This window comes from Dryobates pubescens, chromosome 4 (assembly GCF_014839835.1).
Source record: "Dryobates pubescens isolate bDryPub1 chromosome 4, bDryPub1.pri, whole genome shotgun sequence".
NCBI classification, from domain to species: Eukaryota; Metazoa; Chordata; class Aves; order Piciformes; family Picidae; genus Dryobates; species Dryobates pubescens.
The window spans coordinates 21,814,073-21,839,254 of NC_071615.1; the positions used below are offsets into that span (position 1 = coordinate 21,814,073).

Genomic DNA, 25,182 nt, shown 5'->3' on the forward strand with positions numbered 1-25,182 from the left:
AACTCAAACACCTGACTGTAGGTGAGTGAAAGGAAAAGGCCACCATTTTTTAAACTATGTATTTTAAAACTATATTCATCACAAAAATGAAAGTTAAAGAATTTCTTAGCTGGCTTCATTTAAAAGCTAAAAAGTTAAAAATGCTGAATGAGAAAACAGTCACAACTGAGAAGAAATAAAACATGCAGGCAGAGGCAACAGTTATAGTTCTTTGTGCCCAAGTTACGTGCCAAAAACATCGCAATGCAAGTGATCCAGATGCAGAGAGCATCACACATGGACAGCTTAAATTTTGATAGTTGCCTGGTGTTTTGTCAACATTTTCCTCTGTCTTCTTTTCCTGGCTTTCCTGAACTTCTAAGTCCTCCTCAGGTGGGTGGATTATTACTGAAGGAATATCATCACTGGCAGGTGACACCAGCAATTCCTTGCCCTGAAGTGGACTTGGCTGGGCACTTGTGGTTGGCGGGTGGCTGCACATAGGACTGGAGGGTGGTGTGTTTTGAGGGGTAGTTACAGGGGTTGTATGCCTTGAGGTTGCCGGGGTCCCAGCTCTTGAAGAAGGAAGAAGGTAATTGAGAAGAAGTGACAAACGGTTTTCTCCTCTCAGGGAAATATTTGAGGCAGAGAGACCTGTTCGCAAAGAGTGGCGGGAGGCTGAAAGGCCTTCCCCTGAGACAAAACAAATGAAACACCATGAGGCTTGCAACAGGGATATACCAGAAAAACACGAAATGTAGACATGAATATGCATTAACAATTTACATAGTAAATTGCAAGCTTTCCAGGACAAGTGTCATACTCATGCAAGTAAGAGATGAGAGCAAATCTTATATCACACTAGGAAAGTCAGAAATTACTGATGAGTACAGATTAGAATGGCAAAAACATGTGGGAGAAAATATTATCTGTAAGTCAGTAAGAACTGTTAATATACAAATACATAAACCCAAACCCTAAAACACAACACCAAACTCAACAACAACAAAAAAGGTTAAAATTGTATCTATTAAAACTGACTCCTAAATTTTCCTACAATGTCTTATTCCAAATTGCTGCCAACTTCAACGCCATCCAAAAAATACATTAAAAAAGTATTAGAAGCCAAAGTCACCACAAGACTTCAGAGTTAAATGTACCCATCCTATACAAAGAATAGCTTATTTTCAAATAGCAATATTTCTTAATGAACATGACCAAACATATCTAATTGTGTGAAACTCAACAATCTTGTTTTCATAGGAAGTTTCCTGGCCAGCTGTAATCTCAATATAAATTTTTGAAGAGGGCCCAAGGATGAGATACACAGCTCCTTTGCCATTTCTTCTTGATGTGACTTATCAAATATCCTCATTTGACTAAAACCAAATATAGTTCTCAAAAATCCACGTAACTTTCCTTGCCCTATACACTTTCAACGTTCTGTTAATTTAATAAAGAATAGAGTCTTTCATGGTTCCCTCAGATTTACGTTTGTAATGGACTTCAGATCCTTCTTAAGCAGGAAGAGAGACTGTCTACCCTCTTATCAGCACTTCCATTAGAGGGTTTAGTGATACCATTCCTCCTGTTTATCATAGATACTTTTCCTGAGATGGCAGTCTCCTTGAGAAGAGTACTGAAAACTTCTCCTACAACCCCTGAAATTAAAAGTGCATTGTTTTCACACACCATGCCATCAAGTGAGGAAATGGCAAACTAGACATTTAGTCTTGCATTTATACTAGGCACACAGCGATCAATACTTTGAACAACCCTAGAACCATTTACAAAGGAGGCACATAAAGTATGCCTAGGTATATGTCACAAACTTCAGTCCCCCCTCAATGGGAGAGTGTATTCTACAGACAGAAATTTGATTAAAACCAAAAGCCTCAAACTGCAATACAGTAAAGACAAGAGGACCAGTAAAGCAAACTGGTTTTGTCTGTATTAATCACTACTGTATTAACTAGACTTCTGTCAGTGTATCTGTGATAAATCATGAAGATAGCCTAACACACACAGGTGTAAAAAGGAGCCTAAAAAGTATTATGCACATATGGATGTTTGGTTTACCTAGTTATTAGAGGGTAACCATAGGATTATAAAGATAGAGTAAATCAGTATAAACTGGCAAAATGTTCACCAGATTACACTGGTTTCTTGTTTCAGCATATATCCCCTACTTTGTTGGGGAACACTGTTAAGAGAAAAAAAAACTACACTGGAAAGTGGAAGTGATACATGAAAAATAATGGACAAGCAAGAAAACTCAAATATAAAATTCTCAAAACTGCAATTGGTGATACCAGTATTCAAGGACTGATAAAAACCAAGTGGGGTTTTTTGTGAATTTTTGACATTTGCTAAACAAAACAGTAAAGTTAGGAGTTATGCTCCTATATAAGTTAATTGCATTTTTATTCTAGGGGGGGAAAAAAATACCCTTCTGAAGCAATCTGGGGAATATTTAAGCATACGTCATATATTCACTAGCTAACAGAAATTATCAGCAAGCTTGGAATCTCCTGGATAAGTCTCCAAGTATGCATCAACCGAGAGCTCCCAACATGCATATCCAGCAAGTGGAACACGTTCTGAGCAATAAGACATATTCCGAGACAGGACAGGAACTTCACTTCAAGAAGTGATTCATCAAATCAGTACTATGTTTTCACCAGACTAAACAAAGGCAAAAAATAAAGATCAGAGACAAAAGGAGAGATCATAAGAACTACAAAAATAAAAGTATGCTGCTCTGCAGTATACGTTGCTATTTGGACTTTAGAACTGGATGTCTAGAGTAAATGCATTGATATTCCAGAGTATTTTCAGGGATTGGTTCAATAAAAGACATAGTACAACCTATAAAAACATCAAAGATACCTTTCTTGGAACTGTTGTTTGTTTTTTATATCCCTCTCTACAAAACAATATAAAAATAAAGTGTCCTAGCTAAAGGTATTTTCTTCACCATTAGCATAACATGATGAGAAAGTCACTACGATAACTACACTGGATTAAAATACAGAAATTGTCAGCACTATTGACCTCGTAGCATGACTAAAAAGTAAATCTCTAGTATGAAGACTGAATAAACAAGCAGGAGATCCATTTGACAAACATATAAAGCTATGCCATGATGCTGAAATTCCTCAAACATTGGACGTTTTATGCAAGCATATCCTAAAACAACATTAGGACCGACATAGGTCTATCTCAATAGTTCAAAACAGTAACACATGCCACGTATGCAGGAAGGAGTAGAATGTTTGAGTAAATTAAAAAATAGAGAAACATCATCCACATCTACACAGAGCACACAGTGTTATCATTAGTTCTCTGCTTATCAAGAAGGAAACACTTATCTGCTATTATCAGTCGAATTTTCCTTCATCTCCCAGCGAGAACATTATTTAACAGGTTAGAACAAACTGGATGCTACAACTTATCTCACCATTTCGTTCAAGCAAGTGAGGGTCAGAATGTTTCTTGCCTATATCTGCAAAGGACCGAACCAGGGGAATCCGATTGCTGAATTTTTTCTCATTCTGATGATGATGCCTTTTCAGAAGGGCCTCTCTAACATTCTCTCTTATGGATTCATCCAACTGGCCAGAGGCAATCATGTTGTCCAAAACCATATCTACAAGACACCAAAAAAGAATTTTCTTTTAATATGTGTGGGGTTTATATACATATTTATTTCACATGCATATCTGTATTCCAAATCAATGTTTAATACTCATATCTATGTATTTCATTTCAACGACGACTTCCTTTCAAGGAGAAGGAGCTATGTACTCAATAACCCTCCACTAGAAGTGGAGAACCCTCCACACAAAAACAGAAACACACCTCAGAGTCTTAAACCCAGTGTTGCCCCTTTTGGAAGTATATAACTATACAAAAATAAAAATCACATTCTATAGAGATTAATTTTCTAACTCTTCAGTCACCTTCAGATGACCTAAATTCCTGCAGCTGACAAACTTCATGCAATTCATATGCTTTAGAAGACGAAGTATTACATCATCTAACAGTAGTCAATCAGTGGTCAAACAATATCAAATTTCAAAAGAGCACCTCGGTGTGCTCACACCAGGAAAAAGTCTGTAGTCTGGGAAACTATCGGCTGTGGTGAAAAAAGAATACCTGATGTGTAACAATCAACTGCACTAATGGCATCAAGTTAACATCAGCCAAGTCACGGTTAATAATTATAGTATTAAAGTGCACAAAATAAGTCCTAAAATATTCTGGTCAGATATTTATATTTCATCTGTGAAAACAAAGAAAACACTCAGGGATTAGAACACAAAGGCAAATTCTGGACCTCATCCTAAGATATGTAAAGGAGGTCCTACTCATCCAGTGTAGCTCCTTGTAAGTGAAGTTAGGATCAGCTCTTGACAGCTAGATGAAGAAAATGTCACTAAGCATGCACATCATCAAAACCATCAAGTTAGTTATAAATTTAGGAATAAAGTATTTTTTTGTAAAGTGTTGGTGCAACCTGCTATCTCATCTAGTGTGTTTGCTCTCATGTCCAGCATGACCGTCCCATTGAGAATACAGCTTCGCAGTTCAAAGAGACTGTGCAGGGACAGAGTTGCTACATAAGGCTTGCTCCATCGATCCCCACCATCTTCAACATCCTCTTCAAATTTCAACCACCTGAAATGCAGACACATGCATATATTTACATTTCTCCTGGAAGACAGACAATTTGGAAAACAATCTCATTCCTCCCTGTGGCTTCTGTATTACAGTAGAGGAAATCCCATCAGCTCATACCAGACAACAAAACTTACTGACAGTCACATTTTTATCCCACTCACCTGTTTTAGTTTTATCAATTTTGTTTCTTTTGGTTTGAACAATACCTGTCTGGTCATGAATTCTTATGAACAGTGTGGGATTGTGCCTTGTTACTTGATTTGCATATCTTGATTTAATCAATGTATTAGCATTAGAAAGCTGTGTGAAACACATCGTATACCATGTTCAGGTCTCCAAAAGGGACAAGACAGACAAGCTAGGTAATACCAATATGTGTAGCTATAAATTGATCTTGATTATGTAACACCAGTGAGTCAGAAACTAAACTTCTGCAAAAGCAGGCATGCCATAAAGTAATTAGAAGTACTGAATGCAAAAGAATTTATGACGACTGTGTAATGTAACCAGCGTGGGCCAAAAGTAATCATAGCACCCTGTAACATTTATATGTGCCATTTGTAAAAACAAAACTAAACAAATATTACCTAAAAAGAACATATGTAAATATCCAAATTTTATTACATTTGAGCACAAAATCCTAGCATTAACATATCAGCAACAACAGAGCAAAGATATTTCTGAGATAGCAAATACTGTGTTCCATGGCTTAACACCTGTATTTATAACTAAGCACAGCTGTACCTTTCTGTTGCAGTTTGAGCTGGGTGCCCCCCTGGTGTGTTCACTTCCTGTGTCCAGAAGTCCAGCCCAGAGGGATGGACACAGGAAATTGTGTATTTCCTACCATAATTCTTTGCACCACTATAAGATCCAGTGCGGAGTCTAGCACGCTCTCTTTTCTTCCTCCTCCGCCAGCCGGTAACTGGGGGAGATGTCTCCTGGCTTTGGGCCTGGCTAGGCCCAAGGCCACGGGGGGATGGGCAGTCTCAGGCCTGGCCAGCTGAGACTAGCCCAGCAGAGGGAGGGGGAAGAAAGAGCCCTGAGGGTCTCGGGTGTACCCTCAGGTGGGAATGGGATGCCTCTGGGTTTGCTTTGGGATCTTTCTTTGTCACTGCGCTTTGGGTTCTCTGTAACATTCACCGCTTTCTATTTAAACTTTCATCACTTTTGCAATCCGTTTGTCTGAGTGTTTTATTCCTGCCCGTGGTGGGGAGAGAGGGGGCTGCCTCAACCCAGCACATTCTTGGTAGCAGAGGATGGTTGTTGTGGGGAGGGGGTCTGCCTCTAAACCTTACCACATTCTTGGCGAGCCAGGCAGGAGTTTGTTATTGTGCTTCTGCGGATCGGATTGCAAAAGATAAGAGAGTTTAAATTTAGTTCTGGGCGTCGTTCTGGTTTTCTGGCAGTTGGGGCTCAAGTGTTGTTGTTGTTGGGGCGATTGTGCGAGTTCTCGTGGATTGCGGGGGGGCACCTGGTGCGTGGCCGGTGGCACGGAGCGCCTCCTGCTATTTCAAGCAGGGGTGGCTCTTAACCATCGGAACTGGGGCATCGCTTAAGAATGCGGGACCTGCCCCTCCTCCACCTTTACTCTCTGCGGAGCGGCGGCGGCGGCTCGGGCCGTGCACTCGGAGCGGCAGCGGGGCCAGCCCTGTTCTCTTCCCCGACGTTTTCGGACGAATTCCGAAAATGGCGCCTAGCACCTGGCTCCACCTCCCTTCTTCTCAGCAGGTTGTGGAGCAGCCCCTCCCCTCCCGGGGTGGGGCTGTGTACTTGGAGCTGCCACATCTGCGGTACGCGAACGCCCAGTGGAGGGGCGGTGTACCTGTGGCATGCGTCTGTGGAGCCTCGGGCCGCGGCTGAAAGCGGTCAGCACTGGGCTTGGGATAGGTCCGTGCGGTGGTGAGAGAGGCTCAGCGTGCTATTTCCTGGAGGGGTGGAAAAGCAGCAGAGCCTGATTGTTCTGGCTGGCTTGCCCCAGGGGTGGAAATATGCCGCTGAGTAGATAGAGATGGGAATAAAGGTTTGGTTGAGAAGTTGTGAGGTTCTTTCCAGGTGACCAGGATGTCCAACGGATCCATGAAGAGCTTGCACCGCAGAAGAGTGAACTCTGCATCGCGGGAGGCTCCATTAGATGAGAGGAGAAGGACTGGAATGGACTGACATTTGAGCTTGAAGGAAAGACTGAGTGGACGCCCAGATGAAGATGTGGACTTCGCCGGACATGTCATCAGGAGATTCTGATTTGATGATGTGTTTAGGTGCAGAGATTATGGTATGAAATACAGGGGTGGCATGTTGCAGTTTGAGCTGGGTGCCCCCCTGGTGTGTTCACTTCCTGTGTCCAGAAGTCCAGCCCAGAGGGATGGACACAGGAAATTGTGTATTTCCTACCATAATTCTTTGCACCACTATAAGATCCAGTGCGGAGTCTAGCACGCTCTCTTTTCTTCCTCCTCCGCCAGCCGGTAACTGGGGGAGATGTCTCCTGGCTTTGGGCCAGCACACTTTCACAGTTCTTGGCATGACCAGTTTTAGTAAGTCAATGCCACACTTGAGAAACTATATATTGATTCTTCCAAAGTTGGACCAACAGTAAAAAAATATTTGATTTGGTGAGGGAGAATTGAGTGAGCAACTACAAAGGTCATGAAAATTCTAACCTAGACCTGCAGTTCTTTGAAATAAAATCACTAGAAGATATACCTTGAAACAACCTACTTGTTAAGCATACCTAGCTGTTTCTTTCCATTCATATTCTTCTCCATCCCTGAAGCAAAGTTCATCCATTTCAGTGAAGAGATCATGAGGAATGTGTTCATCATCATCTTCAGTACCCAAGATAAACTGCACTCGCTGGGATGGAGTATCTTGAAAAGGAAAAAATGGAGCAAGAGTATTTATACTTTCTATTATGCTTGAAAGACATCACAGTTAAACATTCTCTCTCAGAAATATGCAACACAACATCTTTTTCAAGACAGGTAAGAAAGAAATGTCCATGTTTCTTTTGTTCAAAAGGAGGTCCTTTGAAAACTTGTTCCTGTTTCTGAAGACAGTGCATCTGGAAATTTATGTTCATGCAATGTAGTTAAATACTTTTAGTTCTTCTATAGGTTAGCATATGAAAAGATCAACAGCAAAGTTGGTTAAAAAGTTAAAGTTAACATAGCAAAGGGCTGAAAACTTGTTTGCAAATCTGAGTACAAAATAAATGATACCATCGTGACACAGACACTAATTAAAGGAGGAAAGAACACCACTGGACAGAAACAAATAGCCTGGCTGCCCTAAGTAATAGTTCAAAATGCTAAATAGCTGGCTTTTTGTTTGCTCTTGGGGGAATTTTGTCGATGTTTTGGGTTTTGTTGTTTGTTTTGTGGGTATCCAGACACTAGTATTCTTAAAGCAGTAGACTTTTCAACAGAAAAAACTATTAACTTCCTCACTGCAGGAATGGAGCACTGTATAGAAAATAGCATAGGAAAGTAGAAATTACATAGCTAAAATGCTCAGGAAATATTTTAACTACTCCTAGTATAATGCCGAGTTGACCAGGGTCAGTAATAACTCAAAAAAGAAAACGTAACTATTTTTGTTGATCAAATACCAGCAGCAGACTTTACTCTTATGAACAAAACTTAAAAAAAAAAGACATAAGCACATGGATTGAGATATTTTTAACATCTATATAAAGATGTTTCAACTTAAGAGAGAGCTTTCAAATTACAATGGTTCAATAATCTCAAGGACGGTTGAAGATAGAAAAATTCAGGTAGATCTCAATTTGAAAATGTTTACTTTGTTCACCAAATCGTCCCTCTCACAGATGCTTGATCTGAATGCCCAGCTGTACACTGCAACTGCAGACCACCACCTTCTAGATTCAGACATAAGGTCAGAGTTACTAAAAAATTTAATTCAGAACTTTGCTCTTGCACTGCTGTTCTGGCTTGTGTAATTGTCCAATAATATCATTCTGAAATGAGCTCTTGGGCACAAACAACATTTGCTATCAATGAGTATCTACAGCAGATTATTGTCCCTAAACTAACACAGCCCTAAGAATCCTGCCATATCCTGTGTATCCAGGATAGAGGAGTAACCACAAGAGAGAAGTGAATTTCTACCTATTGAATATTACTTGCTGCTTCAGAACCTGTACAGCAAAACTCTACAAACATAAGATCAAATGATAATAATTTGTATGCAGGAAGAAAAGTTTTGAAGATGAATGACACAAACAACTGTAGGAGAAGAGTAAAAACAGCCTTGTGAGAAGTATTCTCATTTCAAAAGTCCTTTGTTTCAGAGAACTGACCCCACGTAAAACATTATCCTAGTAACAGAATGATGATCATATCCATGCTTAAAGTGAAACTCCGCATCAGAACTTCCCCATTCATTACAGTGTAGGAATAAAAGTGGGTTTGCAGTCTTGAGGAAAAAACTGCTAAGAGGGATTTCATTTTAGAGCATGACATGAGGATAAGGGGCAGGTTGGAGGTAAGGGGCAATGTCTGATCCAAATCTAAACCTTAGAAGGCACTGTAACTCCTTTGTCATTTCTAAGAGACAGCAAAATAGAAATAGAATAGAAAAAATAGAAATAGAAAAGACCAGGTTGGAAAAGACCTTTGAGATCATCGAGTCCAACCTATCATCCAACACCATCTAATCAACCAAGCACCCCATCCAGTCTCTTCCTAAACACCTCCAGTGATGGTGACTCCACCACCTCCCTGGGCAGCCTATTCCAATGGCCAATCACTCTTTCTACCAAGAACTTCTTCCTAACATCCAGCCTAAACCTCCCCCGGCACAGCTTGAGACTGTGTCCTCTTGTTCTGGTGCTGGTTGCCTGGGAGAAGAGACCAACCCCTACCTGACTACAACCTCCCTGCTGCTTCACAGCTCCTAATTTCAAAAATTAACTTCAAAAAAAAGTTCAAAACACTACACAACCTGACAAAGGTGTCTAATGTAAATATAACTTTTTATGCTGCAGGCAAGTATTACAAAGCTCCAGTCTAACCTATTCATTGCAGGCCACTGAATGTTCACATAGAAACCTGGATGAAGGCCAGCAACTTACGATTTAGATAAAACATGACCACAAAATCCTTGCCCAATTCTAAATATAAAGATATAAATGACAGTGAAAATAAACAGCACAACACAATATTTAAGCACAGTAGTTACTACATGTTTATTTTCAAGAGACAAACTGAACTTACTCAACAGCTTTCTTACCATAGGAGGGAGACTCTCGACCATCCTCTCTGTCAGTTTCTTTTTCTTTTTTTCTCCTGTGATGCCTGTGCCCACGATGTCTGTGTCGTCGACGACCTTGCTTTCCAAAGGGGACATGAACTCCAATATACACAGCTCTGTGACCTTTTCAAGAAAGTTTGATAGGAAAGAATTAAACAGAAACCCACTTCCTGTCAAAATTAAGAGTGTTAGTCAAAGAGACGAGCTCAACAAAAAGAAACCTAAAAGCACTTGGCAAAACTACCTTTAGTGAAGCAGTATTACTATTTCCTTTCTGTCCTTCCCAGGTGTCAAGAAACTAGTGCTATACTCATTACCCTGAGAAATTTGGTAAGAATATGGCCCAATTTAAGAACTCAATTGTGAAACAAGTAATACAGACACACAAGCTTGACCTGTAACAGTGGCTGAAGATATGTGATAAACACCAGGGCAAGGCAGAGAAATTACATGATACTCCTCGTTTGCAGGGATTCAAATCAGGACAGTTGTTGCACTGTCAAGATGTAATCTAGTTCATTTCATTAACAAATTACCCATTGTTCAGAGTCTGCAGTGAGATTTCTCTGCTTGAGGGAACTGCCAGTATTTTTTCAAGTACCATGTGACACACATCTAGATGAACCTGATGTTCAATTTTACTGTTAATTTTGCATCAACTTAGAAGCATAAGGGAACTTATAGTTGGAAGTATATGCCAAAACATCGAATAACTTACCACGAAGTTTGGGGAGGGGTGTTTCTACTCTAGGATTTTTTTAATATGTGTAGGCAGCACATGCACAAATTAATACACACTACTCTTTAAAACATGTACTCTCACCACTGTTTTTTCCCTTTCACATTAAGGCAGCACCTCCATCAACAACGTGGCAAAAGAAATCAATCAACAGCGTTACAAACATATTACTACCATGTCTGCTGCAATGGAATTAGCATTTCAATTCCTTTTTAAACAAACAATCTCAGGAAAAGAAACATTAACTACAAGCCTAGAGGTTAATACTAAATACTTTGTTTCACACTGTACAAGAGTAATTACAGAAGGCTGACGTTAACAAAAGGAAAAGGAAGTGGTTTTTTCCAGCTCTTAGAGAGCTGCAAACTCAGCAAATTTATAGAAGACAAAATCCTAGGAGCTGTGACTGTAAACATGCGTGCATGTTACAAGTGGATATAGCATGTGTACACACACTAGAGTAAGGATACTGAAAAATACTGGCAATTACAAAGCTTTCAAAAATTAGAAAGCAGCAGTATATCAAACTTACTCTCCAAGAAAAGCCACAAAGATCAAAACCCCCCACTTTTTAAAGCAGTGGTTTTCTACAGTGCTACATAAGGAAAAACACTAAGCAGAAATCAGCAATAATGCATAAGCATGTTCAATGTTTCATTTGGCCAAGGTTCCTTTTCATCTTGTAAGACCTGCTTCCTGACAGATTCCAAACACTAGTTGTAATTAGAGTCGACTGATTGGCACTGTTACCAAATCTGAAATCAAGCATACTAAAAGCTATTTATTTCCATGTAAGAGTGGAAATAGATTATTTGTTGAAGCATTCATCAGTCCTGTTTATATGGAAAGAGATTTCTCTTGTGAGTTTTCTTGTAGCAATAAGAGCCAGCCCCCGCTGGGCAGCCTGAACTCCACCCTACATGACTACCAGGTGCAATGCAATTCCCAGAAATTTAGTGCAAAAGTGACACCTAATCATAAATCAACATGCTTGACATAGAATATGACTAGGTGGTACCACTAACAACAATCATGTTCCTGATGTCAACACAGTACAACAGTCTTATGCAAATCTACAGCTCCATTACTCACCACATCCCACTCAAAAATGCCTGGTACAACCAAGTGACCTGTCACTCACTGCAAATATTGTTACCATCCTGTAAGGATTTTTTGGCGGGTATTATATATTTAATTAGCAAGTATTAAACTATAGTTACACATTTAGTTAAGCCTTTTTATTCATTGTTAGGGGGGAAAAAAAAAAAAAAACAAACACACACAACTTCCTGGAAAAAAAAGGAAGGAAAAAAGAGAGAAACTCAAACATTTCTAGAAACAGAGTGTGTTATAAGATCAGCTTGTGTAAACATTCATAACAAGCCTCTTTTAAGCAAATGTTTAGACCATTGCACAAAAACCCTGCTGGTGATTACTTTCTAGAAAGTTTTGGGGATTTGAAATTGCTCAAGATTGTACTTGCTGAAAAATTAGGACTGTTATGCTGTTCCTGTAAGTTAAAACAAAACCCCTACATTGCTTCCTGTACCAAAGAACAGCCAAAAACGCAATACAAATCTTTCAAGAGTCCCCATCCTAAACAATTCACCCCATTGTTACAAAAAATGTTAAATGCTAATATGATCATTTCCATAATCAAAGACCATCTTGTTGCATGGAGGAGAGATGGAGGAAGAAAAGGAAGAGGTCTGTCCTTTAAAAAACTGCAGCCTGCATTTTTTTTTCCAGTCAAATTTGGAGAAGAGCAGTATGTTGCAAAGGGACATGTAAAAATTTAGGTTAAACAGAGCTAAAATAAGCAACAAACTGAAAATGTTTTCTAAACAACCTGTTGACCACAGCAAATTGCTTTCCTACCCAAAATGAACTGACCTTCTGGCTGTCACTATGTCCACGTGCCTCACAGCTGCTTCAAGACAGGCTAGCTACTGCCAACTTACTCCTCAACGTGGCAGTCAATACAGAACCTACAGCATTCAATATTACTTCCTACTCCAGAAGGAGAGTTTAAAAAAAGAGCCTTCTTGCTACCTTAACCAATTAGGATACAACCAAGACAGAGGAATGGGCTAGCAATGGGTTGTCCTACTATACAGCTCATACTGCCCACCAGCAACTATTGTGCAAATGGCTATTTACTCACAGACACTGCCCTATTGGCAAATCTGAAATCCTAAACCAAGCCTTCTTTCCCCAAATCACTTCTGTATATGCAAAGCGATCAGACTGCTACACCTGCAAGTGTATTTTGAGACTAAAACTGATGAGCAAAAGGATTTCCAGAAATTATCCAATAAAATGCAGCATAATCCAGTGTAATTCTACTGGAATAACCTCAAGAAAGACCTTGATGTTTAAAAGGAACCTCTGACTTTTTTTTGTTTTCTTTTTTGGAGCTAGAACATGAGTTTGGAGTACAATAGACTAACCAAGAAAAGTTTGGCTATTGCAAACAGCAGTTTATGACTGCACTAAACTGTTCCTTTAAGAAACAGGCCTTTGTTTGGCATTCAGATACTTAAAGATATCAACATAGAAAATCCAAAACTACCGCTGTTGACTGTACTGCTATAGTTACCCAAAACCATACTGCAGCTACATTCAAGTCCAAAACACAGGACAAAAAGGGATAATAAAAGCTGAACAAGCTTAACGTGAATTCTAACTCAAAGCAAAGCACTGAGAAGTCCTCTAAAACTACCAACAGCTGTACTATCTGTGATCCTTTAGGTGTCATTATTCACACTAGAGATGGACAAAGATTTACTTACCATTAAAAACAAACCGAAATATGAACACAGCAATATTTTCCCCTACATTCATAGCAAATTGGGTTCACCCAGGCCAGGAGAAAGAAATTAAATAAAAGCCTGAGAGACAGGTAATTTAGTAACAATGAAGGGAAAATTAAGTCATAAAAAGGTGGAAATTTGTATCACTAGCAGCAGTGCTATTTCTAAAAGGAACACAACCTTTTACTTGAACATGGTTTTTAAAAGCTTGAAAAGTACAATTGTGACCTTCAATGCTTTATTCACACAAACACACCACAGTACCACTCTCAAGCAAAGCTTATTACAGAACCACTTTAAACCAATAATCAACAGAATTAGTAGACTGCCAATACTAAATTTAGTAACACAAAGCCCAAAAGCTAATTGTTCATTTTAATCTAACATGACTTTATCCCAGCTTAGCTGTTCAAATCCACCAGAGTATTTACTACTAAAGGTTATTATCAGTATGAAACAAACTGAAATGCTGGGAGCTTGATATATGTGTCTCCATCAAATGGCTGGTCTCACTCCAAAGGTCAGTTTTACTGAGGCCTATAAAACTGACAGAATGGAAAATGTCCTGTTTAAGTTCCCTCATTTCTCCTCAAAGTCCCTAAGAAAGTGGTAATAGAAGACTTCTAAGTCCTGAGAGAGATCAAAACCATGTATCCAAAATGCTCTACTGTGGCTACCCGGCAACTTCCACACAGACCTTTCTTTTCTACCCATCTTTTTGTTAGCTAGATGTCTTTTAAAGTTTCCTACAAAGATGGACATTCTTGCCCATATCAACAAGGGAATTAAAGAAAATCAGTGTCTGTGTGAATTCTCAAATCCTGTCACTTAGAAATTTGAACTGCAAGGGACATTTGGAGGTGGGCTACCTGGTCCAGTCTTGCTCCAAGTCAGCTTCAAAGCTGAAAGCTAGTCAGACCAACGACCAGGCGAGCTTTACTCCACAACCTCTCCAAGCAGCCCATGTGTAACAGGATGTTGCATGAAAGCAAATTTCCTAATATCCAATATACCAATACTGCATGTTGTGTGCGCTCCTCCTTGCCTTTTCTCTATGCACCTCCAAGAAGAGTTTCACTCCATCTTCTCCATAAGCTCCCAATAGCCTGCTGACAGCAAAAACCTTGGGACAAGAATTACTATTTTTCAAAAAGCCTTCAAACAATAACCTGAATACAGGGCATTTCTTTTACACAGAAGTCTTTATTTAATTAATATACTAAATTTGTTGTCCCAGCCTGGAGCTTTCTAGTATTGAAAACTGGAGGATCTGCACAAGAGATCCTAACCTGTTCCTTAAAACCTTAAAATAAAAAAAAGGGGGGGGGGAAGGGGGTGAAGGGAAGAGGAGAGGGGAAAAAATTCAGCTATTGAATGTCTTCTGAGTGATATACCCAAATACTTTACCCTAGTAGGAAGCATTTGAAATCTGTTAGCATCTCATGCCTTGCCATTAACTTCTCGTACATCACAGAAAGTACTCGTATACAGGAAAATAAGCCAAATGCAATTTATTAGCACAACTTGTCACAGGCTGGAGAGCTGGGTGCAGTCAAACCTCATGAAGTTCAAAAAGGACAAGTGCACCGTCCTGCATGTGGAGAGGAGTAACAGCAGGCACCAGTACAGGCCAGGGGTTGCCCTGCTGGAAAGCAGCTCCACAGACCTCAGAGTGCTGGTGAACAGCAAGTTCTCCATGGGACAGCAATGTGCCCTTGAGGCCAAGAGGGCCAGTGGTATCCTGGGGTGAATCAAGAAAAGTATGTCCAGCAGATCTAGGGAGGTTCTTCTCCACCACTACTCTGCCCTGGTGAGACCACACCTGGAATGCTGTGCCCAGTTTCGAGTTCCCCCAATTCAAGAGAGAGAGAGAACTGCTGGAGAAGAAAGTCCAACAGAGAGCCACAGGGATAATTAGGGGACTTGAGCATCTCCCCTGTGAAGAGACACTGAGAGACCTGGGGCTCTTTAGTCTTGAGAAGACTGAGAGGGGACTTGATCCATGTCTATAAATATCTGAGGGGTGGGTGTCAAGTGGATGGGGCCAAGCTCTTCTTGGTGGTGCGCAGTAATAAGACAAGGAACAGTGGATACAAACTTGAACACAGAAGGTTTCACTTCAACATGTGAAGAAACTTCTTTACAGTGAGGGTGACAGAGCAGGCTGCCCAGGGAGGTTGTGAAGTAGTCTTCTCAGAAGACTTTCAAAACCCACCTGGATGCATCCCTGCACGGACTATTGTAAGCCGAGCCTGCTTTTGGCAGTGGGATTGGAATGGATCTCTGAAGATCCATTCCAACCTCTACTGTTCTGTGATTCTGTGATAGAAGCAGTAAATGCCAGATTTCTCATTACACACAGAAATAACTATTTTCTGATTTAAAACCAGAGTTGGTAATGGTAGCCTTAAGAGAAAAATGCAGTGAATATTTCTGTTTAACACAATCAATGTTCAAGAAGTCACTAGGAGTAATTAGACATGAAGGTAGTAACAGTAAGAGGCAAAGCTTAGTGTCAGCTGAGAGACCTACATAAGGATTCTGGCCCATACTAGGTCTCTGTGGCCTGCTGCCAGCACTGATCTCCCTCAACTAGGAAAGAAGCTAGTACTTGGTACCTGTGCCAGCTGCCCTTGCATTATACATCCAAGTCAGACCAGCTCAGACCATAGCTGGGCCCCACAAATTATCTGAAGGTTCTTGGGTCAAGCCTGCCTTTGCAGCAGAGCTCAGGAAAAAGGACGTATGTAGCTGAGATAAGTTTGAAGAGTTGTTTCTGTTGGAGGGGAGGGAAACCTAGAAATATGCAGTTGAAGCAGAAGCACCATTAAGATCAAAGATTGGCCCTTCACCCACTTAGTAAAGAAACCAGTGTTTTCAGCCTTTCATGTCCCTGTAAGGAGATGCTTCCGCATTCGTAACGCCATGCTTGGTAAGTATTTCAAAAGAAACATTTGCAAAGGTCATTTTCCCACTTCATCAAATACATTCTCATTACAAATTAGATCAACATCCCTCTCCTAAAAAGATGCTGAAACGAATCAGCCTGCCCTCAAATGCATCTGTTTCCTGATACGTTAAGATATGAAAAATGTTACTAAAAGAGAATCTCGCCTCAGGTAAGGCTTACCCTGAGGAAAACCTCAACCTTTCACACTTGCTTTGTAAAACAAGACACTTCTTCAAATTAAAAACCCCTCATATTTTAAAAGCTATGAAACGTGAGTTTTCAGTGAATTGTAAATGGAGATATCACCCATTCAGAAATACTTCTGGCAATTTTCTACTTCAAATTTGCTCCATAAGAAGGGAGGCATAGCTCAAACAAAGTTTGATTCTGTACAGGTGCGCCAGGTCCCACACAGGAAACTAACTGAGTCTACACTTTTCATAAAGCAACACCCAGACTATTAAATAGATCTAAATCATTACAAAACCCATCTTCTGAGAATATTTTTCCTACTTTAAAGCAGAACAGAGTAACACATTAGATTTACATATCACACAACTTATTTTAAACAAACAAAACCAAATCAACCATTTCTAACTATTTATAACACATTTAACTGCTAAACACAATTCTCAGTTTTCCCACTTAGATGTAAAATTTGCTTCCAAATGAGGCAAGATTATTTCATTTTACCTGTTTTTATCAGTTAAGATTTACTAAAAAGGAAAGAATAACTGAAAGGATTAATTAGGCTCTAAAACACCAAGGTATCAGAGATAGTCACTTGAAATGTGAACACTACTTACACCTGCCACATGTTAGCGTGACAGCAGAGTAGCTGTTAAGATCTTGACTCTTGAAAGATGCTTCCTGGATTTAGGCCACAGAAAACCAGTCTACCAAGACACAGACTCTTGACCTCAGATTGTTTCTGGAACAAGACTTCTGTTATACATAACCCCCCTATGCCTGTAATTGGTCTGCTACGAGTAGAAGAATATACCCATTTTCCCTTACACTTATCTAGGAAACATATCTTGAAACCAAGGTAAAAAATTACTTATTTTAAAAAACCCTCACAGGTTCTGATAACTTCAAGCAAAACAAACTACCTCAAATTTAGGAAAGCTTTCCTTAAACATGGTTTGTAACAGAAAATGCCTTTTACAAGATGGCATGAAATATATTGTCCTACTTCCAGCTCCTGCCTTACTTTGTTGTTACTCTCGTTCAGTGCAGCTTAAAGAGTTAGGCATTTAGTTAAGAACATAGAAGGCACTTAAAAATGGTAATTTGAGAAGTCATTCCCCTAACCTGGCATTTGTTAATGCCTCCCAGCTTCAGTAAAGAGCAGTACATTTATTTAGTGAATATACAGTCTACCCACAATTATAATTTACCATCTCTACGATTTCTCTGTTACAGAAAGTTATGAAACAAGCAGCCTGTGCCTCACCTAACCTAAACACTGTCAACTCCAGATAGGTACCACACTTTCCCAGTCATCATAAATGGAATGCAGAGCTTGAAAGCCGTAACTTCAAGATCTTTTTTCCACTTCAGCATCCAGCCCACTTTCCATTAATATTTCATCATAAAATTACCAGGAAATAGGACTGTCGAATACTGACAACACCAAAAAACTTTTGCTTTAGAGTAAGTAGCAAAATCATGCTTTCTACAGCATCAGGCCAACCACCATCAGTTTGTACAGGGTTTAAAGCAGTTAAATATTGCCTATTCGTGCTAGTTTCTTGAAGGTTTGGCACTTAGCATTACAGATGAACTAAATTAACAGCTTGCTTCCTCTCTCTCCTTGAAAATGAATCAACACACACTTCTGGAAAGGTTCCAAATTCCTCAAAGTCCTTTTCAGGTCACCAGGAAAACAAGTTAGAAGACTAGACTTGAAACCATTTCAGGTCCTAAAACATTTAATGCTTTACTATAGGTCTTTGTAAGCCTACAAGGAAACATTTACACATCAGTAGAGGAAAAAAATCCAGTCATGGCCCCCTCACTTTGAGACACTTGCACTGGATGACTACAAAGAGAGTTACAAATAGCAAAAGGAAAGGTAAGGCTATATGGCTAAAAGCAAGGTGAGGACAGTGAGGGCTCTTCATCTCCACCTTTGAACAACTTGTGATGTTAACTCGATAGCTCATGAAACAGAAGTCTTGGTTTTGTCTTAATTTATTCTTCAGCTGTGGGTAAGACAGGGCTATTTTCCACAGTCAGCAATGCAAGCACAGCCTGAATCCCCTGCCCTCCCACCTAGTACGTTTCGTAACTACAAGAGAGACAGAGGAAGTGAACTGGCTGCATGTTCCCACATCATTCTTCTGGCTGAGGCACTACAGCTGTTCCTGCTGCTGCACAAGACACTACTCCAGCTGAATGCCTGCTTTCCCTTAACCCCTGCCTCCCTGCAAAACACACATGATTTTTCTGGGCCATCCCCCTAGAAAAAGCAAGAGAAGGAAATGAAGAGGGAGACAGTTTAAACCTGCACTGAAAATTTAACCACAACAGATGTGGCAGTGCTTACACCACAGCTCAACCCTATCTAAATTGGCATTGTTGCACCTCTTAGCTTCGTACATGCTCTTCCTTCTTCTGCTCAGCACTGGTACATATCTATCTGTGCAGCAAATTGGAGTGCTCAGCTGCTGAGATATTTCTTATTACTCTTCGTAGTCAAGACTGCTGTATTTTCAGCTGGCTTAACATACTTAACCAGGCTTATGGTATGGTCAGACAAGTAAGTGTCAGTACAAGGTGGAAAGTAGTAGCAGACTGAAGGGAACAGAGCAAGAGTATGACTGCAACAGCAACAAACAACTTTAATCATTTAAAACTATTTCTTATTAGACTACAGTATAAGAAAGTGTGACAAACTTTTCTCAGCTATAAACTAGTGCTGTAATAGCTGCCTCATGTTCAAAAGTGGTAACACGACTGTCAGAAACTTAGTGAATATACTGATAGTCTTCTAGCATCATGCAAATGTTAATTAAGTTTTGCTATGTTCTATGTTAAAATTTTATTTATTCACCTTATACACTGGATCTCCCAAACTTTTCCCTCTGACTTCACCAAATAGCATCAATTAACCTTCAGGCATATATACTTCCTTTTGAAGTCAGTAAGAAATTGCATTTTGCTATATGAAACTAACTCAAAGCCATTTTTATTGCTAAATACAAGATCCTGAGTCAAATAATGAAGGTTAGCAGGATTCCATAATGCTTTACAGAAGCAGACTGCAGGATGTACAGTTTACCATGAAATGGTAAGTATCGTTATCTGTTCATATTCTTAGTATGTAAAGCGCATGATGGCACTCACAAGGGTACTTAACTTTCAGAAAATGAAACATCTCCCTCACGGCCATTGTTCCTCAAGCTTTCATTTTGTAGAACTTCGTGTTATTCATGCTGAGAAATTACTGTCAGGAATCTCTTTTTCCACATCTATACAATCCCAGAAGCAAGCTTTCCTTGGAAAGCTTCATAAATATTTCTCTTTATCCTTTTTTCCCTGTGTCAGATTTTAATAACTGAATATTTACTAGTGTGCACATTGAGAAAAAAACTGCATAAGCCACCTGCCATTCACTGGTTTTATTCCTAGAATTTCATGATAGCTACAGAACTCTGATCCCTTTTAGTGATACTTGGTTGCACTTGAAGGAAATACATCTTTTATCCTAAGGGGAAAAAAAAAAAAGTGTGCTAAGGAAACAGAAAAACACCATAAGCTTACTCTCTAGTTCTTCTTTCTCAAAGTTTGTATTGATGGTAGAGCTAATTTTGCCCATATCCACAACAGCTTCTTCATCGTGACCCTGAAGAAAAAAGACAGAAGTTTAAGTTAAAACCAAATAGTACTAATTTTTACATGTATGTATATATAATTTCTAAATATATCCTGCAGTTCTGAAGCTGTTGGTCTAAAATAGCACTTTTTTTTTTTCACCTCTTGGAAACTGAGAAAAAACAAAAGGTCACTCAAAATCTACCCATGCAGCTCTTCAAGAAAGCATTACTGTGTATTGAAAGAAAACGCATCAAATCAACAGATGCACTAAATACCACACAACTTTTGCAGTGCTTTTGAGGTGACTGTATCAACGATCAAGGCACACATTTCAGGAGGGAGGAGGAGTTTTGCACTCAACAGCACTGAATCTGCTTCAACAGAATACCTGGCAACTTTAGAAAACGTTATGTAAGTTAATATCCAGAGATCATGAACCCGTTTGCGTAGGGGACAAGTCCTGTGTGAGATTTTCCAAAACAAACGAGAAGCTTCTGTGAACCAAAGGTTATACAAAAGGGGTGGCAAAAAGAATTGAGTTACACAACTGGGAGGTCTCTCCAAGACCAACAGTTTTAGAAAGATCAAAACAACTGTTTTGCTCAGGTTTCAGACAGATTGTTAACTACACCCCTATCTAATTCACCCTTTTTTTAATGCACAAAATTAGAAAACAACAGTTGCAAGATGATCTGCTCAGATTCCATTACTACTGAACCCATACCTATCATATCACAAAAGCACAGCATTGAAAATAGATATAGGCTCAAAAATAAGACTTATGCCCTGAATGTGTCCTCTGCTCACATTTAGCACATCACTACAGCAGACCTTTAAGCTCAATCTTGACAAAAATAAACTTCAAAACAAGTAGAAAACCGAATCTCATCTCAAACTTAACATCAAACCAGATTAAAGTTGCCTTTCTCAAAATGTTTACATTCCTTAGAACACAGTTCATTAACAGCTCACAAATTACAGACTCTTGACAGGACTGGTTCTCCATAAGGACTGCTGCCTACCCTAAGAGTAAATGCTTTATTTCACATCTAACTATATATTAACAGCAGGCTAACTGCTATAGAATGCTGTCCCTGCTCTTTTCTGATCCCTGGGCGCACACTTTTCTCCTTAAGTCAGATCTATCAGTCATGAAGGCAGATACAAAAGGTGCATTTTATTTTATTATTTTTTAAACAACTTAGTTTTCTATTGGATCAGTTCACCAAAGTGACTTTTCTTGCAGCCACATGACAGCTAGATCCACCACAGATAAATCTGATCAGCACTTCTGGCAACAGTCCACTGGTGCATTTACATTGATCAATGGGAGGGGATCTGTGATAACAGCTTCATCAGGATAAAAAGGAAGCCTAAATGCCAACATGATGCCCATCCACTTGAAGGGCCTGTTGGATGAGCCAGGGAATTACAGATGATAGGTTGGACTCGATCTCAAAGGTCTTTTCCAACCTGGTTAATTCTAAATCAGGAGTCTTCTAGGGACTGAGAACCCAAACAATGTCGACATTCACCTAAACTTTGACCCAGTAGTGCAACTCTATATAGAGAGCAGATTTATTATCTCACAGAGATGTGACAAGGATAGAAGCAACACATCTGTGTAAGAGCTATGGAGCTAAAAGATACTGTAACAATACCCACTAAAAAATAAGTACACTCTTTAGTCTCAATAAAACAGACATTACAGTATTGTATACACATAAAAACATGTGTATCATTGCTGACTACTGAAGAAAGCCAGTTAAAGAACGCTGTCACTACTGCTGCACTGCAAAAGTAAGAGTTTTGCATCGTTGTCAGAAAAGTAAAAAAGCTCTTGTGCACTCCACAGCCACAATTACAAAATTCAGGTGCTTAAACTAAAGTCATGCCTGATGTCTACAGAAGGGCTCTGCAGAGGGACCTCGACCAACTGGACAGATGGGCGGAGTCCAACGGGATGGCATTCAACAAGTCCAAGTGCCAGGTGCTGCACTTTGGCCACAGCAACCCCATGCAGAGCTACAGGCTGGGGTCAGAGTAGCTGGAGAGCTCCCAAACAGTGAGGGACCTGGGGGTGCTGATTGACACCCGCCTGAACATGAGCCAGCAGTGTGCCCAGGTGGCCAAGAAGGCCAATGGCATCTTGGCCTGCATTAGGAATAGTGTGGCCAGCAGGAGCAGGGAAGTTATTGCGCCCCTGTACTCTGCATTGGTTAGGCCACACCTTGAGTCCTGTGTCCAGTTCTGGGCCCCTCAGTTTAAGAAGCACATCGAGACACTTGAACGTGTCCAGAGAAGGGCAAGGAGGCTGGTGAGAGGCCTTGAGCACAAGCCCTACGAGGAGAGGCTGAGGGAGCTGGGATTGTTTAGCCTGGAGAAGAGGAGGCTCAGGGGAGACATCATTGCTCTCTACAACTACCTGAAAGGTGGTTGTAGCCAGGTGGGGGTTGGTCTCTTCTCCCAGGCAACCAGCATCAGAACAAGGGGACACAGTCTCAAGCTGCACCAGGGGAAGTTTAGGCTCGAGGTGAAGAGAAAGTTCTTCACCGAGAGAGTTGTTCGTCATTGGAATGGGCTGCCCAGGGAGGTGGTGGAGTCACGATCCCTGGAGGTGTTCAAGAAGGGATTGACGGGCCCCTTGGTGCCGTGGTCTAGTCATGAGGTCTGTGGTGACAGGTTGGACTTGATGATCTTTGAGGTCTCTTCCAACCTTAGTTATACTGTGATATTGTGACAAGAGCCTATTAGTAAAGAAGTAGCAGAAATGTAGAAACCATTGTGGGAGTAAGATGGGAGTAAGTGGTACCTTCCTGTCTCTCACAAACCACAATCAAATTGACTGGCCATTGGAATGGGCTGCCCAGGGAGGTGGTGAAGTCACCATCACTAGTGGTGTTTGGGAAGAGACTGGATGGGGCACTTGGTTTAGTTGATGGTGTTGGATGATAGGTTGGACTTGATGATCTCAAAGGTCTTTTTCAACCTGGTTAATTCTACTCTATTCTATTAGGCTCTCTACAAGATGCCTTCATAATGCCATTGGCCTCTGTCATCCCTATGATAACTTCCAGAAGTAAGGAAAAACCCAATTGCAACATCAGTCTTAGATCTTAACTTTAATGAAGACGAATTTTTCCAACACGCTTTGGGGGGGGAAAAAAAAACAAACCTACCTTTGTAATGTGCCTAAACTCAATAGCAAAAAGAAGTTTCTAAGCAGCAACATTAAAAAGCCTAACCTTTTTTTTTTTTTTGAGGCATCAAGTATGTACAGCAAAACACTTAACTGCACTGGTAAGGCTGTAACACTATGAAGGAGTCATCAAGGTTATCTAGTTTCCAATTTATTTTGGTGACACAAATAGAAAATTATAGGACCATAGTACACTCCAGTTCACAGAAATATATATACAAACAAATCCTGCAAGTTACCAGAAAATTCAGAGACAGAAATAGATGAAGTATTACAAATCCTCTAAATTATCTTAAGTGTCCTATGAGAGGAAAAACACGAAACACAAGGAAAACTGAAAACCTCTTCCGCAATTAGCTTCATGGTTAGAGCCACAGACTGATGAAATAGCCTGTACCTAACTTCTGCCCTGCCCCCAACAGTCCTTTTAGGACACTTGGAAGCTTACCAAACACACAGCCTTTGAGCAATAAAAGACAACAAGAATTTTTCCTCCAGATTACAAGAACTACTGCATGCTAATAGAAAATTATATTACAAACTGCAGAAAACACCCATGCAAGAGGACTATCTCTCAGCAGCATTTTGAAACTGTACTTTCTGAATACCTTGTAGTATGTGATTATCCCCCTTCGCTGTAGTAACAAAGGTACTTTGCCAACCTTATACATACAGAAGCAGCCTTCAAAACCACGTGAAAGTAACATGTCTTTTGAGATTAGATTACAGAAAGGCATGCATGCCCTTGCAAACCATTCTATGACTATCTCAAAGTACTCAACACACGCAAAGACTCTTCCAAGAATAAACCATTAGCAACCACAAATATCAGCTATGAAGCAAGCATATCATTTACAACCTTTGTTTAGGAAAAATAAACAAACAAACAAACCAAAGCATCATCATTTTAACACAACCATTTGTGATGATGATAGCAAATCCCACTTGAAGATATTTTTGCCTTATGCCAGTTAAAAAAAGTTTGAACCATCTGAATATGCATCAAAATTAATTCCAAGCAATAAACTTTTCTAAAACTAGTCTGTTGGGCATAGGTTTCCAGTAATTATAGAAGATCTACCAAGTCAGTTTAAGACAGAGTAGAAGCTGTTACCATTGCTGAGTCAAAACAGTGCCATTCTAGTTTTCTACTTTCTGAACTTTTGACATACATAGAGAGGCAGGAGTGTTTACAACTCATCACCTTCCCTTTTTTAGGCACAGAGAATGACTTCATCTTTGAGCAAGCATTTCTCTGCAGTTTACCATCCGTTTATGTGAAACTCTATGTACGACAGTCCAACAGATGGAAAAACAAAAATAATCTTGATGGAGACAAGGTAAAATTTAAAACTAACGTGGGATGCGTTGGGAAAAACAACACAGGCAGAAACCAAAGGATCTCAGGGAGACAGTAAGCCCTCACTTTTGGTTTGCTGGGTTTTTTCGGTTGGTTGGGGGGGTTTTTGTTTGTTGTTGTTCTTGTGGGGTTTGGCTTGTTTGGGGTTTTTTTCCACAAGGAGAGGGTCTTTTACAAAAACACAACAGACTGCTTCAAGGAAAAATGCACACATGCACACATACATACATAAATATCCTACTACACTGAATTAAAAATACACTAATACTTTTTCCATCATGGCTACTCACAAATGTAAAAGCAACCTCCCAGTAAAACCTTCAAATTCAGTGAGAGGTACCTACATATACTACGAGACGTCTT

The 25,182-nt window shown here is 40.0% G+C and overlaps 1 protein-coding gene across 1 annotated transcript in view; it reads right to left on the minus strand.

Moving 5' to 3' along the window:
• The window catches only part of SLC4A7 (solute carrier family 4 member 7), an 87,343-nt gene that overhangs the window by 31,812 nt on the left and 30,349 nt on the right, over positions 1–25,182 (minus strand). The window contains 6 exon segments of the mRNA XM_054160931.1: positions 304–672; positions 3,440–3,628; positions 4,499–4,659; positions 7,397–7,532; positions 9,916–10,059; positions 20,207–20,288. Coding sequence (XP_054016906.1) covers positions 304–672; positions 3,440–3,628; positions 4,499–4,659; positions 7,397–7,532; positions 9,916–10,059; positions 20,207–20,288 — 1,081 coding nt within the window.